This window comes from Phocoena sinus, chromosome 8 (genome assembly GCF_008692025.1).
Source record: "Phocoena sinus isolate mPhoSin1 chromosome 8, mPhoSin1.pri, whole genome shotgun sequence".
Taxonomy (NCBI): Eukaryota; Metazoa; Chordata; class Mammalia; order Artiodactyla; family Phocoenidae; genus Phocoena; species Phocoena sinus.
Genome location: NC_045770.1, coordinates 34074390 through 34095638, shown reverse-complemented (window position 1 = coordinate 34095638; position 21249 = coordinate 34074390). Strand labels below are relative to the sequence as shown.

General features: G+C 34.4%; 1 protein-coding gene across 1 annotated transcript in view; it reads left to right on the top strand.

Annotated features, from left to right (window-relative positions):
- CNTN5 (contactin 5) overlaps positions 1–21249 on the top strand; it is a 1462970-nt gene that overhangs the window by 944985 nt on the left and 496736 nt on the right. The window contains exons 5-6 of the mRNA XM_032640142.1: positions 3321–3444; positions 3573–3748. Coding sequence (XP_032496033.1) covers positions 3321–3444; positions 3573–3748 — 300 coding nt within the window. The remainder of the gene's footprint in view (positions 1–3320; positions 3445–3572; positions 3749–21249) is intronic.

Below are 21249 nucleotides of genomic sequence, written 5' to 3'. Positions count from 1 at the left end.
CCCTGGGAGGTTGTAGCTAGTGACCTGCTTGCACCCAGGATTCTTGGTGGCTTCAGCAGCAGCATTAGCCTTTCATGCCCTTCTCTGTTGTCTGAGTTGATAGCCGTGGCTCACTCCCGTCTCTGGCGCTCATTTAGGTGGTCCCCTGCCTTCTGTGGGCAGACAGGGAAGGAATCCCCTCTCCTTGCTCACCCTGAAACAATGGTCTCTTGCCTCATAGGCAGGTCCATAGATTTTTCCGGACACCCTCTTGGCTAGCTGTGGAGCACTAGCCCCCTTCAGGCTGTGTTCACACAGCCAACCCTAGTCCTCTCCCTGGGGTCTGACCTCCAAAGCCCAAGCCTCAGCTCCCAGCCCCCACTCACCTTGGCGGGTGAGCAGACAAGCCTCTCAGGTTGGTGAGTGCTGGTCAGCACCATTCCTCTGTGCGGGAATCTCTCTGCTTTGCCCTCTGCACCCCTGTTGCTGCACTATCCTCCGTGGCTCTGAAGCTTCTCCCCCACCCACCCCCTGTCTCTGCCAGTGAAGGGGCTTCCTAGTATGTGGAAACTTTTCCTCCTTCACAACTCCCTCCTAGAGGTGCAGGTCCCATCCTTTTTATTTTGTCTCTGTTTTTTCTTTTTTCTTTTACCCTACCCAGGTATGTGGAGATTTTCTTGCCTTTTGGGAAGTTTGCAGTCTTTTGCCAGCATTCAGTAGGTGTTCTGTAGTAGTTATTCCACATGTAGATGTATTTTTGATGTATTTGTAGGGAAGAAGGTGATCTCCACGTCTTACTCCTCTGCCATCTTAAGGTCTCCTGCAATGCATCATTTTTATCAATAGAGGGAGTCTACTACTACAGGTGTATGTATCAAATAATCTGTCTGAGTTTGTCTATAATAATACCTTGTTGGTTTGGAATTTTAAAAACAAATCCCTTCAGAGATAGAATCATCTTTGATTACTCTTTGCTGGGGACTGGAAAGCTCTACATAGACCCAGGCTCTTTCACCCCTTACAGTGAACTTTATTTCTAAGAGAAAACCAAGAGAAAGAGGAAGGAGAGAGAGAGACAGAGAGACAGAGAGAGAGAGAGAGAGAGAGAGAGAGAGAGAGGAAGAGGGCTCACTGAGTCACTAAGATGCTTTTGAAGTGACAATGAACAAAGATATCTAACAGAGTACAGGCAGTCAGAATACATGTTTTTCAGACTAGTCCCTTATTTTCCAGTCTGTGATTTACCAGTTCTTAACTCTTTGCTTTTCCCCAGTCTGGGAAGCCTTTATTTCTCTTGTCCTGTTTTGACAATTTTCAGAATATAAGATTTGGAACCATAGAAACCTAGTTAAAATCAACTATTTACTACGTGGCTAATTTTGTGGAAGTCTCCTCTCAGAACCTCAGCATTTTCAACTTTGAATTACAAATAATAATAAAACTCAACTCAGATAATTAAATAATAATATATGAAAGTGTTGTAAATGTTGTTTAAATGTATAATAATAATAATAATAATTATAAATAATAGTAATAGTAGTAGTAGCGATAGTGGTAGTGGTAATCAGGTTCTATATTCCAAAGCCCCGGATTTGTGTCCCAAAGTTATCATTTATTTACTATACATATTTACTTAATTGATTTCAGCCTCAGTTTGTCTTTTACAAAATGGAAAATTAAATAGATAACTAAGAGAAACCTACCATATAGCAGAGGGAATTCTACTCAATACTCTGTAATGGCTTATATGGGAAAAAAAAATCTAAAAAAGAGTGGATATATGTATATGTATAACTGATTCACTCTGCTGTACACCTGAAACTAACATAGCATTGTAAATCAACAATACTGCAATAAAAATTAATTAAAAAATAAAGGGCACTACTGCTAAAAAGAAAAATTAAAAATCACTGCTCTATAAAAGAAATAAAAATAAAACGAGGAAATTAATTCTAGTCACATTGCTGTTATGAGTGTTACATGATATATTGCATATAAATTATTCAGTATAATGTCTGACATATAGTAATTATAACACAAGTAAACTTTAGTTATTATTCTTATTAATTATAATTTACTGAGTACTTGTGACATACTAAGTATTTACAAATGTTGATCGATACTCATAATAATATTGTAAGGAGACATTGTTATCCACAATTAATAAATGAAGCAGCAAAGGATAAAAATAGTTGGCTCAAGGCTAGAAAATGATGGTACTAGAATTTAAACCCAAGTGTCTGACTCTAAAGCTCAAGAATTTTAAAATATATATAAAAATATAAGATATATTTATTAAAAGTTAATCTTATGCATCATAGATATTTATAATATTAATTTAAATAATTGTATTTTAATGAGTAAAGACCAGAAGGAATTCTTTTTTCATGACTTGATTGTGCAGTTTAATTCTAACTGAGATTTTGACAAGGTTTCATGTGCTTTTCTGAATTTTAAAAAATTCATTATGATGCAACAACATGCAGTATAATATTTTGACAATAACTTACTCAAGTTATTTATTTATCAAATCACTTATTTTCCTCTTTTAAAATAAAACTTTAAGTAACAGCAATACAATTTGGTATACAATAATACATTTTAGTTATTTTCATGTAATTTTTTTTGGTTGTAGCTAAGGAAAAAGCTGCCTTCCTTTTTATGCCTCTTCTCTTCTGCTTTCCTTATTCACTTTATCTACCAGCTGGTAAACATTTAATTGTATACAGTTTTGTCATCTTTATTCAATTATTTGACTTATTTTGAGGACATGTCTCATTTATTCCATGAGAATGTGTGTACTTGCATTACATCATTTTCCCCTTACAATCCAGCATCATTAAGCACTAAAAGTCCTTGATTGAATGAGTGAAGAAAGGAATATGTGAAAAGTGCATGAGGACCAACATTTTCATGTCTGTAGTACCCAAGTAGTAACACTATATTAGTTCATGATTTTCCTTTATCATATATTATTTTTAACATTCTAAGACTTTTACAAAATTTGGGTTTTTTAAAATAATGTTTTTGTTTAATGTTATTCTCCTTAGCTCCTCTTTTGGTGAATTCAAAGATATATATTTTAAAATGTACAACATCTATGTTTGAGATGTGGTTTTTCATTTCATATATCATATTTTTAAAAGCAGTCTTGGTCACTGACAGAAAAAATCCACTTAAATCTCTGCAATTTTCTAAAACAATGTAATTTGCTAGCTATACCTGTCTTTGGTAATATGCCTGTTTATTATGAGGAAAGTGCAAGAATTTTGAGTAGGAACATAGTGGAGAAAAAATGTTTTGATATTTCGAGAAATTTCGTTTCCTTTTGGTTCTTACAGAAAGTGTGGACTACGGGCCAGTGTTTGTGCAAGAACCAGATGATATAATTTTCCCGACGGATTCTGATGAAAAGAAACTTGCACTGAATTGTGAAGCTCGTGGCAGCCCAGTTCCCAATTACAGGTAGAAATTCAATGTTAATCATTTTTCTTAAGTCTTAAAAATTCCTTTCAATGAGATTCTGACACTCCCTGGGAGTATTATAATGTCTCAAGTAATTTTTATGTACTTGTCTTCTGATTTTCCCTAAGATGGCTTCGAAATGGAACAGAAATAGATTTGGAAAGTGATTATCGCTACAGTTTGATAGATGGGGCCTTCATTATAAGCAATCCAAGTGAAGCAAAGGATTCTGGCCATTATCAGTGTTTGGCAGCCAACACGTTTGGAAGTATTCTTAGTAGAGAAGCTGTACTTCAGTTTGCCTGTGAGTAAAGTATTGCTCTTTCCACATATATATATATAGTGTGTTTGTGTGTATATATATATATATATATACATATACATATATATAAAACTTTAAAGTTTAGTGAGGCAATAGCTTATGACTTCAACTTTTAAAATCATGGTATAAACTGGTAACGATTAGAAGTATGAAAACAATGTGTTTCTTCCTGAGATATTTTCAAATTCCGTGAAATGTTTGCCCTCTTCACATAAATAATAGTCTGGGGAGGTTAAAAATTCTGTTCATAAAAGCAGATAAAGTTTTAGAATTGAAATATCCTTTGAAATCTAGTAAGAAATAGATTTTTAAGTTTTTATCTCTGCCTTTAAAATATACACTTAACTGCTTTTATTCTTCCACTGTCTATTATAGTCACTATTTGCTATAGATTCTTCTGGACATAAGATAGCATACACTAAAAATTCTGCTTGTAGTCAGGTGACCAAAGAATTGCCTCTGAAATGCTAATATCTCAGATTCTGATTATAACTTCCCTCCCAAGTGTCCCAGGTTTTTTTATTAGAAAAAAGACACCATATGTAATCATTCACGTATACTAGAATATATACATTTAAAAAAAATAGATCATATATCTAATTAACTAACTGTAGAGATTTCTTAAAACTCTTGAAATCATTTCATTTATGATGGGGTCTTACACCAAATTAAGGATAGGCTACTGGGTGAGATCATTTCTTAGTAGGTAATCCTACTTGAATTAAATTCTTGAGGATTATAATCTCTAAGAACTAGAAGGGCCAGTGATCTTTGTGCTAATAATTCATATGTAACTATAATGGCTATGTAATTTGTCACAAAAAGAATTTTTAAGTTAAAATTACACCCTGAAGAATGGAATAATTGATTTTTGTCTGTATAATCTTCATGTATTATGTCTAATTAACCCAGAACCCAGACACCCTATTAAAGGAGTGTGAAGGAGAAAAGGAAAGAATAAAGGAATGATAATGGATTCAGTTTCGAGAACATCGAGTTAGGTACTAGAAAAATCAAAATATTATCTTTTAAAGTATAATTGGCTAAGGAGTTTAGACTGGTACTTTACATACACCTAATATACCAAGATAGGGGCCTAATTATACTCCTTTTGTTTTTGAAAATATTATGTGGTGTATCACAGAACCTAATACTTTTCAGTATGTACATTGAAAAAATCCTAATAAACCAAATAAACAACCCTCCTAATTGCTCCTCTCTTCAATAGAGCAGTCTTTTCAAGACAGATACAGCAAATCCAGAAAACACGATGTACTAGTATTAGTGGCTTATACCTTTCTCTTTGGTCTATACTCTCTAACACAAGTACGCTAATTCTCAATAGGCTGTAGATCAGTTGTTTTTCTCCCAAATCAACAGTGGTGGCAAAATATGCAAAGTTTTCTGCATTATTCAGAACAGAAATCTATTTACTGAAATATCCTAGATGTCTATATGATTGTGCCTTTCTAGATTTTTGCAAAGACCTGTCACAGCTATCAAATAGTCAATTCCACCTACAGTGAGCAAGTTGGCACCAACATTTACAGTTCAATGACTAGGCAAGGAAGCTTTATCTCTCAATCAACCTACCTACCTACTTAATTATCTTATCTATTCCACATCAAGCTGTCCTGAACCTAATTTAGAGCAATATTTGCTTTATTTTTAACTTAAATGTATGGGTAGACAGACATATGCAATCATTGGTAGTGTCTTATTACTCTGCCTTACCCCAACCCCACCCCACCTGACTCACTGTTGTGTTCTGGAGGCCATACATATGCATAAGAGCCTGTAAGATGCCTGGTTGAAGCAGTCAGTCACTTACATAGGGAAGGCCACTTCTGCCTCAAAATTGCTCCCCTAGATTCCATTATGTCTGTGTTGATGATATAAAAATTAAGTCTGTTAGGCTTAGTTTTATTTTTTGCCAGGTGATATTTGGGAAAAAAATGCAAATATAGGTGATAGAGAAGATAGGATGAAGACAATCAATTTGCTTACTAGTATACCTGGGTGCGAGCATGGGTGCTAGGTGTCACCCATGCTCTAGGAATCAGGGTAGTTTTATGATTAGGGGGAGAAAATGAGGTAGGATGCTGGGGAGAAAGAAAAGAAGGGGCTTCTGAAAGGAAGTGAGAGCATACAAATGTAAAGCAAGACTACAAATTTGGTGGCAACTTTCCTTTACATCATAATTTTCTATGACCAGCCTCCGAGATAGAGAATGAACTCACTATTTGTTGTTCATAGAATGTCCAAAGGACTTTTGTGGCTACAGGAACTCTGATTACTTTTTATACATTTTGAAGCTGAAATCATTATCTATATCCATCAGCCACTATTTATGCAAAAATTTAAATATGTATTACATAACTAATATTTCAAAACAAGTATATTTAGTAAGTTTAGATAATTATTAAAACAGATTAAATTAAATATTTAAATCTAATACAAGTCTGTTCAATGTTTTAAATGTTATATAATTAGACAAAATTACAAATTATCAAAATGATTACAAACTTATGAACTCAGTTTACAGTTATTTTATTATATAAATATTTTTACCTTTATATCTTAATTTTATCATGTATTACACAATAATTTTATCAGCTATGGTTTTCTACATTGTGTAGTGCAATTGTGATCTAAAATCAAATAGAAAGGAGGATCATATTACCTAATCCAGAGTAGTTTCTGAGTTATCAACCAATTGAATTCAGGTTGCTCCTTTCAAAGTGAGACTGTTAACAGACAACCTCTTTTATAATTTGAACATTATTTTTTTATATAAATAATACTTTAAATAATAATACTTTAAATAATAATACTAATACTTTAACTCTATAACTTTTGCATAGGTTTTCACCTTTTGAAATATGACATATTTGCCTAAAATAATGTGATTTTAAGACTTAATTGGACAATGTTAAATAGACATTAAATGTGTCTTCCTTGATTATATTCATAGAAAAAAGTACTGATCTATATTTTATAAATAGGTACATATTTAAATGAAGAATCAAGATATTCATATATTAACAATTCCATACTTATTAAAAGTAATAAAATTTAAACATATCCTACTAGAATTATCTTCCTTTTGTATGAAATTATATATATTATATACACACATGCATCATATTAAACATTCCAATTTTGAGTATCATTAAAGTTGCATGAGATTTTGCAGATTTACCTTATTCATATACATATATAAATTGTCACAATTTGACTATTAGGAATCCCTGAATGTTAGCTTCTTTGTCCTCTTATTAACCAGAAATATATTTTAAAATATTCTAGCTTTCCTCCAATAACATCTTGATCTTGTGCCCACCCCCCAAGTATAGATTCAGCTACATTTCGTTGACCGTAATGCATAATGTTATTTATAGAGACTAAAATCTAGGTGTTAGAGGTGCATATAAGATTGATCCAAATAAGTTCTGGTGCTGAGGAGGATGACATTATTGCCAAACCAGTTTAGTAAAAAAAGATTTTTAAAAACAAAAACTTTTAGGGTCTCAAGTTCATATAAGTAGTTTATATTTATTTAATGCTTACTTGTATGGCAGACAACGTTCTAAGTGTTTTAAAATATGTTAACTCGTTTCATCCTCATAACCAACCTATGAAGTATTATGCTGTTAAATGTAAACACATTTTACAGATGACACCTCTTATTTAACTCTAATAGTACTCAGTCTTTTCCTTATATAAATATGTATTATATTCATTTTATGGCATACCCATTTTGTTTTAATTCCTTTCTCAAACAATAATTATATTGTAATCTTTCAAAAAAATATTTTTATGTTTGCTTCATCAACCATCATTTTATAATCAATATATTAATACCTATGTGTGAAACAAAAACTGGGATAAAAAATAAGTATATAATCATTCTGCATTTATTCTCATTGTTTAAATTAGTTAATCAATCACTTGCTTAATTTTTCTTATGGAAATTTAAGAGCTTAAGACACATTACGTCTCCTTCTAGATCTAGAATTTGGGGATTTATAGTACTTTTGGTATGTAATTATTTTTTTCTTACCATATTTTCTCTTTTATTTTTAATAAATGTATTTATTTTTTATTTTTGGCTGTGTTGGGTCTTCGTTTCTGTGCGCGGACTTTCTCTAGTTGCGGCGAGCGGGGGCCACTCTTCATCGCGGTGCGCGGGCCTCTCATTGTCGCGGCCTCTCTTGTTGCGGAGCACAGGCTCCAGACGTGCAGGCTCCAGATGCGCAGGCTCAGTAGTGGTGACTCACGTTTCTAGTTGCTCCGCGGCATGTGGGATCTTCCAAGACCAGGGCTCGAACCCGTGTCCCCTGCACTGGCAGGCAGATTCTCAACCACTGCGCCACCAGGGAAGCCCATATTTTCTCTTTTATTATACCTTTTTCTCTTAATTAAAAAAAATTATTAGACAATCTATAGTTAGGACCTGGAAAACTACATTTTCTAAATAATCTTGAGACAGGACATGGATGACTGTGGCTGTTATCAAAAACTGAAACTATCATCGTAGATCCTGGCTTTTGAAGAGAATGGTGATTAGGAAATGAGTGTTGGCACTTTTACCTGCAATAATGTAGCAATAATAAAGGATATATCTAATGTATACTAAGTGTAAAACAAATTTAGTTTCTTTAAAGTTTTGTTCCTATTCACTTGTCACTCAACATATCAAGTGTATATTTATATAATAATTATTTTAATTTACTAATATATTTAATCTTAACCTCATTCCAAAGGTGATTTATTTGACTTGCCATGTAAAATCATATACCATAAAGGATAAGTATGTAAATTAGTAAATACAACACCAGGAAAAATGTACATTTCATCATAAGAGGTCAAGATAGTATAAGCCATATGTCTCATAATTATTATGGTCAAGACACAAATATTTCCTTGGGACTCCCAGTAGTCAGAGAAAAAGGAGAAATACAAACATTTAAAGGATGTTTGTTTGAGAAAAAAAAATTTTCTTGACATTTAATTCTCATAGAAATTTCTCACCTGAGGCTTTATATACAGATTTTAACATCTCTACATCAACTCAATAGCACGTTTAATTAGCCTGACTTAAAACCAAACCAATTTTTAAAATGTAACTAGAATTTAATCATGAAGCTATTCACTTTGTTCATTTAAAAATCTTTTTTTTTTAAAATTTTGATTTGAGCAGCTAATGGATTTGAGCAGCTGCTGCTCCTTTTAACCCACATCTCACATGTATAAATGTCTACCCATGAGGATCTTTCAATTTAAGCTCTCCCTAAATGAATATTTATAAACATGGCTCAGCTTAGTTAATGTTAATAATATACATTAGCATTAATAAATATATATCTCATAAGGGTGTAGTAAAAATTAATGAGGTGGAGAAGTCATGTCTGTGAACTGATTTTTAAGTTCAGAAAGACATAAATAAACACAAAGTTGGAGTATTATTGCTAGTAATGATTGTTACTGATTATCAATAAGATTATTTTTGACAGAGTATATTTTACTCCTGTAGCTTATGTTCATCATGAGTATAATTTCTTCACCTAGTATAGTGATTTTTCTTCAGTGACAAGCAAGAATACACCATAAAAAACTTTGTCACTCTATTAGCTTATTACCATGCTGATGAGAATTTTGAATTGATAATGTGACACTACACACTTCTAAAACATCCTTCAGAAATCTAAGGCTCATAACAGTTTCTCCAGTTTGGATTTTTAGAAATAATTCATACCAGCAAGTCAAACATAAAATGAATCAAGAATAAAATCTCCTTATGCTGTCTCTTGCTTCAAAAAGATCTTTATATGCGACCCAGTAAATTGATAGTTCATATCTAAATTCAAACATATTGCTTTTCAGGGCATTTAAGATGATGTAGATCCAGAATATTCCATTAGTTTTCCTTGAAGCAGTTGATTAAAATAACCCCCTTAACTCTTTGAGAGATTATATGAGTTTTGTAGACTTTGTATTTAAGCAGTTTAAATCAACCTTTCATTTTCATATAAAACTCAAAAATTACTTCTCTAGTTTTTTCTTAACTTTTCCCCCTAAAGTAAAATTGATCCTAGACTTTAAAATTACATTTTACTAGCATTTAACATCTAATGAAATTATTTGAATAGTTGCTAACTCTACAGTATATTCGAAGCTTTATCCCAATAGTCTATGAGGTTTAGTTCATAATAAATTTATTAAATTATTTGAATATTAACCTGAATGAGTCACTCTGGCATGGATGATTTTACTAATTATAAAATTATCTGATTTTATTACAGGAGAAGTTATTAGTTTGTAATTTTGTCTTCTATAAACAAAGTAACACTGTTTTACTTTTATAAAACCATTACTCAAAGAATACGGTTTAAGTTTTCCTTTAAAATGACAATTATTCTGATCATAATAGATATGGTACCTGTACCATATACCCCTTGGGTATGGTACCATATGACCCCTTGACAAACTATAGTATGAATTCTTTGACTGAGATCACAGAAAAAAATTTTAATTAAAAATATTTTCACATCGTGCAGACTACACCACCCTCCCCTTATGGTGATCCATAGGCACTTCCCTGGGGGACCAGTGGTTGAGCCTTTGTCTTCCAATGCAGGGGGTGCAGGTTTGATCCCTGGTCAGGGAGCTAAGATCCTACATGCTTTGTGGCCAAAAATCCAAAACATAAAACAGAAGCAATATTGTAGCAAATTCGATAAAGACTTTAAAAATGGTCCACATCAAAAAAAATCTAAAAATATTTAATTTTATGCTTTAAAGGAAAGTTATGAGTGAATCAAATTGGAAATCTATGGCCGATTGTCCTCAAATAATTAATTCTTAATTTTATTTAAAAATTTGCAAGAGTTGTGTTTATTAAAGTTCATCCAAACACATATTTTCATTATTTATGGAAATCATGAATAACTCTGGCCACATGTGAGAGATACAGTGAAGTGGCTTGACGTCGGGTACAAGAGCTCCTCTCAGTGATCTCAGTGCTCTGCTTCTAGTTTTTAGAAATTCAGAAAGGCAGTTCTTCACTCATATTGTGTGAAGTAACCCAGAAAGACCAGGTTCAGGGAGCATATAAATCCTCTGACCCTTGATGCTCAAGCCCATTTACCTAATTCATTGTTCCCTAATCCTTAGCAGAGTGTCTTTAGAGATCTTTTCCCAGCACAAAAAATCTATGGCATGAAAGTACAATGGAATTTAAATCTCACTACTAGTGCCCCTTTTACTTGATAAAATAGCAGTTCCATCTCAGGACATTCTATAGTCCTGATGAATAGAAAGATACTAATATACAACAAGAAGCATAAACAAAGGGGCAGATATGAGTCTTTTCTAAATTTATTTTACTCCAAAAAATCTTTTATTGAGGGACAAGTCCAAGTGAATATGTATTACACAGTCTAGCGTTCTCATAACCTCATTGCCATTTCCACACATTGCTACTCTTCATGTATAACAATAGATGGATGGATAGATACATAGACAAATAGAGATGTGGATGTATAGATGTGTATATGTATGTATGTGTATGTCTGTCTGTGTGTCTGTACATAAATTTAATAACACTAACACAGGAATAAGCAGCAATAGCTATTGAACACTTAAAAGCCAGGCAAACTGTTAAATGCATTTAATGCATTATCACCCTCTTTAATCTTCCTATCAAACTTATGAGGGAAGTTCTATTTTTGACCTAATTTATAAATGAAAAAAAGTGAAGCTCAGGAATGTCAAGTTATTCTCCCAAAGTCACACAGCTAGTAAAGTATAGAACAGCAGCTCCAATTCATATCTAACTTCAAACTTTATACTTATAATCTACCTTGTTCTACCCTACACTGTACTTAACCATGCAGTTTTTGTTCAGAATATCTGTAGTTGTTTTACTCATAGAGCATTTTCTCAATCTCTACTCTCTCGGGCATTATTCTAGAAGTGAAGGAGCCCATAAAGAGTATCTCACCTTGACCTACCAGAAAAATTGCCTACTTGGAACTCCTGCCCACATCTTCTATTCCTTAACATCTCCCTTCTCCACCCTACCCGAACCCCACTAAAATACCTCTGTATTGTTTTCTGAAATGATATAAAACACAATTATGACCATATTGCCCCTGCATAAATCCCTGATGTTTTACCATAATTAAACAGAAGTTTGTAACTTACCCTTTAAGTGCATAAAGGGCAGAGAGAATCAGGGGGTTGCTCTGGAAATATGTATGCAGACAACTCTGTAGGAAAAGCCAAATTAAGAGGTCATTTTGATAACCTAGGTAAAAAGGATTTGAAGGCCCTGATGTATTGGATATGATAGATATCTGTAGGAGGCTCCAAAATGAATGAGAATTTGCAAATGGCTGAATAGAAAGGGATGGAAATGTAAAAAATATGGAGGAGTTAAAATATCAAAATTCTGAGCTTTGATCAATTCAATTGAGCAATAATAAAGTCACACAGAGAAGAGGAACAAGTTTCTGGGAGAATAAAGTGATTTCAGATGAGCTAGTTTTATTCTGATTTTTAGAAGAAAATACCCAACATTTAAAAATATTAGTTAACCCTCAGGAAAGGCAGGCAGGAACAGAACATATTGAGAGACTCAATGAAACCATAGGGATGGTTCATCAAGAAAAATTATATTAGGAAGAAAACAGGACTAAGAATTAACCTTTAAGATTATACACATTTCTCTGATAGAAAGATAGTGAAAGATAGAAAGAAAAGCATTAGTGAAGAAGATAAGAAAAGAATGATCTGAGAGGTGCAGCAGAAACCAATAAAATAGAGTAAAATAGAACTGATATTCAGAATTTTAAGGTAGGAACTGTCATTCACGTCAAATGTTGTAACACTCAGAAAAGACCTTAGGATTTTGAGTCTTTTAAAAATCAATTTTAGTAAAGATCGAGACAGAAATCAGAATTGAAGGCATTTAAGATATTATAGTGGATTATGATTTTGACCATAACAGTAATGAGGATGTTTAACAGAGTTTTGTTGACATGACATGATAGTAAAACATAGTGTTATTTGGTAGTAGAAAGAAGGGAGTCGGTGTAGAGGAAGATGCTGAAAATACAAAATAGAGAGTGTCTAATTAGTGAAATGAATTTCTGCTTTCCAAGTAAGGTATAGGTTTCCTCTAGATTTTAATTTGCTTCTAGGGAAATATTATGCCACACAGAAGATACTCAATGTTGTAAATGTATGTGGGACTAGAAAAAAACTTATTTTTTTCAATAAAACACAATTATTATCTCAAGAGAAGTAGAAACAACTTTACTACCGCCATAAATTTGTAACACTCAGTGGAAGAACCACATGGTAGTTAGGTTTAACTGGTATTTTTCCCATTCCCAAAGAATGTAAAGAAGAGGAACTAAGAGTATAATCCCTAAGCAAGACCAAATAATTAGCTGTGTGCTGCTCAGAAGAGCTCCGCACCTGTGAGTTCATGGTCCTGGTTTCTATATGAGCTTTCTGCAGTGTTTCTATGTCTTTTTTTCGTTTTTGTTTTTAGTCAAAATTTAGTATTTTGGGAAAATTATGGAAGCCCACATGGGTTTCTCATTGTAAATCCTAACAGGCCTACTTGCGTATCTGAAACAAGAGTTTTTTTAAACTAAAAGCCTCTTCAACTTGTTGCAATAAAGTCTTGTTCAACTGTAAATGATGCTGTATGATCTGTGTTGGATCTCATATTAAAGCATGATAAGCATCTTCCACAACTTTGTTTAGGATATCCTTACACGTTGGACATTTAAGCTAGTCTGTAAGTTTGATAAGATTGTATCTCTGAGATATGTTTATTGAGCTTATAGTCTAAGTTTACACTAAAGTGGGATGAGGATGATTTTTCTATGCCAAGGTTATGTTCTGTCCATTCTATCGGACTTAAGGGCCAAGCATGGAGTTTGTTGGGTCATGGGGATCACTTCATAAACCATTAAGCCTATCTCTATGGACATATATGTATGTATGTATTTATTTGCCTTTCTTTTAAATAATTTTAAAATTTTCATTTATTTTTGAATTTAAGGTACAATTGACATATAATATTATATTAGTTTCAAGTGTACAACATGATTCAAAATTTTTATATGTTGTATACTTATTGGTCACCCCAATAAGTCTAGTTAACCTCTGTCACCTTATATACTTGCAAAAAGCCTTTTTTTGTGTGATGAGAATCTTTAAGTTATACTCTCTTAGCAACTTTCAAATATTCAATAAACTATTATTAACTATAGTCACCATGCTGTACTTTACATGCCCATGACTTATTTATTTTATAACTGGAAGTTTGTACCTTTTGACCCCCTTCACCCATTTCATCCACCCCTCACCTTCTGCCTTTGGCAACCACCAGTCTGTTCTCTGTATCTGTGAGCTCAGTTTTTGTTTAAAATTCCATATATAAATGGCATAATAAGCTATTTGTCTTTCCCTGTCTGACTTATTTCATTTAGCACAATGCCCTCAAAGTCCATTAGTGTTGTCACAAATGACAAGACTTCATTAATTTTTATGGCTGAATCTAGAGATCATCTGGCCTCAGGTGATGATGGGCAGACTGTGACCTTCTCTGGAATGAAGAATGCTTCATCAGAAATATAGGTGAAGTTGCCAGAACCACTTCATGTGTTCGCTGTGGGCATCATATGGAGCCTCCACAGTGTCATCACTGAAGGATCATAAACTATGTCAAATTACTGACTGTTGAAGGAACCTGGCCCATTTGTTTGCAGTAGACCATAAATGACGACACTATGGTTGCATCAAATAATCTGAATTGCCATCACTTGGAAGAGAAGAAGGATAGTGTTGGATGCTAAGCCTGAACAAAGTAAATGGTACAAATTAAAGAAGGGATTGACCAGCAAGCCACAGTGCTGGACAACCTATGCCAAACAACTAGCAAAACAGGAACACAACCCCACCCATTAGCAGAGAGACTGCCTAAAATCATAACAAGGCCACAGATACCCCAAAACACACCACCAGACGTGAATCTGCCCACTAGAGAGACAAGATCCAGCCTCATCCAGCACAACACAGGTACTAGTCCCCTCCACCAGAAAGCCTACACAACCCACTGAAACAACCTTAGCCACTGGAGACAGACATCAAAAACAACGGGAACTACGAACGTGCAGCCTGCAAAAAGGAGACCCCAAACACAGTAAGATAAGCAAAATGAGAAGACAGAAAAACACACAGCAGATGAAGGAGCAAGATAAAAACCCACCAGACCTAACAAATGAAGAGGAAATAGGCAATCTACCTGAAAAAGAATTCAGAATAATGATAGTAAGGATGATCCGAAATCTTGGAAGTAGAATGGACAAAATGCAAGAAACAGTTAACAAGGACCTACAAGAACTAAAGATGAAACAAGCAACGATGAACAACGCAATAAATGAAATTAAAAGTACTCTAGATAGGATCAATAGCAGAATAACGGAGGCAGAAGAACGGATAAGTGACCTGGAAGATAAAGTAGTGGAAATAACTACTGCAGAGCAGAATAAAGAAAAAAGAATGAAAAGAACTGAGGACACTCTCAGAGACCTCTGGGACAACATTAAATGCACCAACATTCGAATTATAGGGGTTCCAGAAGAAGAAGAAAGAAAGAAAGGGACTGAGAAAATATTTGAAGAGATTATAGTTGAAAACTTCCCTAATATGGGAAAGGAAATAGTTAATCAAGTCCAGGAAGCACAGAGAGTCCCATACAGGATAAATACAAGGAGAAATACGTCAAGACACATATTAATCAAACTATCAAATATTAAATACAAAGAAAGCATATTAAAAGCAGCAAGGGAAAAACAACAAATAACACACAAGGGAATCCCCATAAGGTTAACAGCTGATCTCTCAGCAGAAACCCTACAAGCCAGAAGGGAGTGGCAGGACATACTGAAAGTGATGAAGGAGAAAAACCTGCAACCAAGACTACTCTACCCAGCAAGGATCTCCTTCAGATTTGATGGAGAAATTAAAACCTTTACAGACAAGCAAAAGCTGAGAGAGTTCAGCACCACCAAACCAGCTTTACAACAAATGCTAAAGGAACTTCTCTAGATAAGAAACGCAAGAGAAGGAAACGACCTATAATAACGAACCCAAAACAATATAGAAAATGGGAATAGGAACATACATATCGATAATTACCTTAAATGTAAATGGACTAAATGCTCCCACCAAAAGACACAGATTGGCTGAATGGATACAAAAACAAGACCCTTATATATGCTGTCTACAAGAGACCCACCTCAGACCTAGAGACACATACAGACTGAAAGTAAGGGGATGGAAAAAGATATTCCATGCAAATGGAAACCAAAAGAAAGCTGGAGTAGTGATTCTCATATCAGACAAAATAGACTTTTAAATAAGGACACTACATAATGATCAAGGGATCGATCCAAGAAGAAGATATAACAATTGTAAATATTTATGCACCCAACATAGGAGCACCTCAATACATAAGGCAAATACTAACAGCCATAAAGGGGAAATTGACAGTAACACATTCATAGTAGGGGACTTTAACACCCCACTTTCACCCATGGACAGATCATCCAAAATGAAAATAAATAAGGAAACACAAGCTTTAAATGATACATTAAACAAGATGGACTTAATTGATATTTATAGGACACTCCATCCAAAAACAACAGAATACACATTTTTCTCAAGTGCTCATGGAACATTCTCCAGGATAGATCATATCTTGGGTCACAAATCAAGCCTTGGTAAATTTAAGAAAATTGAAATTGTATCAAGTATTTTTTCTGACCACAACGCCATGAGACTAGATATCAATTACAGGAAAAGATCTGTAAAATATACAAACACATGGAGGCTAAACAATACACTACTTAATAATGAAGTGATCACTGAAGAAATCAAAGAGGAATTAAAAAAATACCTAGAAAAAAATTACAATGGAGACACAACGACCCAAAACTTTTGGGATGCAGCAAAAGCAGTTCTAAGGGGGAAGTTTATAGCAATATAAGCCCACCTTAAGAAGCAGGAAACATCTCGAATAAACAACCTAACCTTGCACCTCAAGCAATTAGAGAAAGAAGAACAAAAAAGCCCCAAAGCTAGCAGAAGGAAAGAAATCATAAAAATCAGATCAGAAATAAATGAAAAAGAAATGAAGGAAACGATAGCAAAGATCAATAAAACTAAAAGCTGGTTCTTTGAGAAGATAAACAAAAGAGAAAAACCACTAGCCACACTCATCAAGAAAAAAAGGGAGAAGACTCAAATCAATAGAATTAGAAATGAGAAAGGAGAAGTAACAACTGACACTGCAGAAATAAAAAAAATCATGAGAGATTACTACAGGTAACTCTATGCCAATAAAATGGACAATCTGGAAGAAATGGACAAATTCTTAGAAGTACACAACCTGCCAAGACTGAATCAGGAAGAAATAGAAAATATGAACAGACCAATCACAAGCACTGAAATTGAAACTGTGATTAAAAATCTTCCAACAAACAAAAGCCCAGGACCAGATGGCTTCACAGGTGAATTCTATCAAACATTTAGAGAAGAGCTAACATCTATCCTTCTCAAACTCTTCCAAAATATAGCAGAGGGAGGAACACTCCCAAATTCCTTCTACGAGGCCACCATCACCTTGATACCAAAACCAGACAAGGATGTCACAAAGAAAGAAAACTACAGGCCAATATCACTGATGAACATAGATGCAAAAATCCTCAACAAATACTAGCAAACAGAATCCAACAGCACATTAAAAGGATCATACAACATGATCAAGTGGGGTTTATTCCAGGAATGCAAGGATTCTTCAATATACGCAAATCTATCAATGTGATAAACTATATTAACAAATTGAAGGAGAAAAACCATATGATCATGTCAATAGCTGCAGAGAAAGCTTTCGACAAAATTCAACACCATTTATGATAAAAACCCTCCAGAAAGTAGGCATAGAGGGAACTTTCCTCAACATAATAAAGGCCATATATGACAAGCCCACAGCAAACATCATCCTCAATGGTGAAAAACTGAAAGCATTTCCACTAAGATCAGGAACAAGACAAGGTTGCCCACTCTCACCCCTCTTATTCAACATAGTTTTGGAAGTTTTAGCCACAGCAATCAGAGAAGAAAAGGAAATAAAAGGAATCCAAATCGGACAAGTAGAAGTAAAGCTGTCACTGTTTGCAGATGACATGATACTATACATAGAGAATCCTAAAGATGCTACCAGAAAACTACTAGAGCTAATCAATGAATTTGGTAAAGTAGCAGGATACAAAATTAATGCACAGAAATCTCTGGCATTCCTATATACTAATGATGAAAAATCTGAAAGTGAAATCAAGAAAACACTCCCATTTACCATTGCAACAAAAAGAATAAAATATCTAGGAATAAACCTACCTAAGGATACGAAAGACCTGTATGCAGAAAATTATAAGACACTGATGAAAGAAATTAAAGATGATAAAAATAGATGGAGAGATATACCATGTTCTTGGATGGGAAGAATCAACATTGTGAAAATGACTCTACTACCCAAAGCAAACTACAGATTCAATGCAATCCCTATCAAACTACCACTGGCATTTTTCACAGAACTAGAACAAAAAATTTCGCAATTTGTATGGAAACACAAAAGACCCCGAATAGCCAAAGCAATCTTGAGAACGAAAAAAGGAGCTGGAGGAATCAGGCTCCTTGACTTCAGACTATACTACAAAGCAACAGTAATCAAGACAGTATGGTACTGGCACAAAAACAGAAAGATAGATCAGTGGAACAGGATAGAAAGCCCAGAGATAAACCCATGCACATATGGACACCTTATCTTTGATAAAGGAGGCAGGAATGTACAGTGGAGAAAGGACAGCCTCTTCAATAAATGGTGCTGGGAAAACTGGACAGGTACATGTAAAAGTATGAGATTAGATCACTCCCTAACACCATACACAAAAATAAGCTCAAAATGGATTAAAGACCTAAATGTAAGGCCAGAAACTATCAAACTCTTAGAGGGAAACATAGGAAGAACACTCTATGACATAAATCACAGCAAGATCCTTTCTGACCCACCTCCTAGAGTAATGGAAATAAAAACAAAAATAAACAAATGGGACCTAATGAAACTTCAAAGCTTTTGCACAGCAAAGGAAACCATAATCAAGACCAAAAGACAACCCTCAGACTGGGAGAAAACATTTGCAAATGAAGCAACTGACAAAGGATTAATCTCCAAAATGTACAAGCAGCTCATGCAGCTCAATAACAAAAAAACAAACAACCCCATCCAAAAATGGGCAGAAGACCTAAACAGACATTTCTCCAAAGAAGATATAAAGAATGCCAACAAACACATGAAAGAATGCTCAACATCATTAATCATTAGAGAAATGCAAATCAAAACTACAATGAGATATCATCTCACACCAGTCAGAATGGCCATCATCAAAAAATCTAGAAACAATAAATGCTGGAGAGGGTGTGGAGAAAAGGGGACACTCTTGCACTGCTGGTGGGAATGTGAATTGGTTCAGCCACTATGGAGAACAGTATGGAGGTTCCTTAAAAAACTACAAATAGAATTACCATATGACCCAGCAATCCCACTACTGGGCATATACCCTGAGAAAACCAAAATTCAAAAAGAGTCATGTACCAAAATGTTCATTGCAGCTCTATTTACAATAGCCCGGAGATGGAAAGAACCTAAGCGCCCATCATCGGACGAATGGATAAAGAAGATGTGGCACATATACACAATGGAATATTACTCAGCCTTAAAAAGAAATGAAATTGAGTTATTTGTCATGAGATGGATAGACCTAGAGTCTGTCATACAGAGTGAAGTAAGTCAGAAAGAAAAAGACAAATACCGTATGCTAACACATATATATGGAATTTAAGGAAAAAAAATGTCATGAAGAACCTAGGGATAAGACAGGAATAGAGGCGCAGACCTACTGGAGAACGGACTTGAGGATATGGGGAGGGGGAAGGGTGAGTTTTGACAGGGCGAGAGAGAGTCATGAACATATACACACTAACAAACGTAGTAAGGTAGATAGCTAGGGGGAAGCAGCCGCAAGGCACAGGGGTATTAGCTCGGGGCTTTGGGACAGCTTGGAGGGGTGGGATGGGGAGAGTGGGAGGGAGGGAGACGCAAGAAGGAAGACACATGGGAGCATATGTATATGTATAGCTGATTCACTTTGTTATAACTAACACACCATTGTAAAGCAATTATACCCCAATAAAGATGTTAAAAAAAATAAAAATAAAGAAGGGATTGTCATGTATTGAAAAAAAAATTTTTTTTATGGCTGAATAATATTACATTATATATGTACATCACATTTTCTTTATTCATTCTTCCATCAGTGGACAGTTAAGTTGCTTCCATGTCTTGGCTACTATAAATAATCCTACAATGAACATAGGAGTGCAGATACCTTTTCAGGTTAGTGTTTTTATTTTCTTCAGATAAATACTAGAAGTGGAATTGCTGGATTATATGATAGTTCTATTTTGGTTTTATTGAGGGCACGTCACACTATTTTCCATAGTGACTACACCAAGTTACATTCCCACCAGCATGGCATTAGTGTTTCCTTTTCTCCACATCCTTGCCAATACTTGTTAGTTCTTATCCTTTTGATAATAACCATTCTAACAGTTGGGAGGTGATATCTTATTGTGGTTTTGATTTACATTTCCCTGATGATTAGTGATGTTGAGCATCCTTTTATGTCTCTGTTGGCCATCTGTATGTCTTTGAGAAAATGTCTATTCAGATCTGTCCATTGTTCAATTGGATTGTTTGGGATTATTTTGCTATTGAGTTGTATGGGTTTGTGTATATTTTCAACATTAACCTCTTATCAGATATATGATTTGCAAATATTTTCCCTTATTCAGTAGGTTGCCTTTTCATTTTGTTGATTGTTTCCTTTGATGTGCAGAAGTTTTTTAGTTTGATGTAGTGTCACTCTTCATTTTTGCTTTTGTTGCATTTGCTTCTGGTATCAGATTCAAAAAATCATGGCCAAAACTGATGTCAAGGAGCATAGTGTCTATGTTTTCTTCTAGGATTTTTCATGGTGTCAGGTCTTATATTCAGGTCTTTAATCCATTTGGAGTTAGTTGTTGTGAATGGTATATGATAGTGGTCCATTTTCATTCTTTTGCAAGTAGCTGTCCAGTTTTCCCACCACCATTTATTGAAGATACTGTCCTTTCCCCATTGTACATTCTTGACTCCTTTGTCATAAATGAATTGACCATATATGTCTGGGTTCATTTCTGGGCTCTCTCTTGTGTTCCATTGATCTATGTGTCTCATTTTATGCTGACATTTTCATGTTCAGACAAAAAGTTACTATTCTTTATTTTCTTCACTTTTCTTC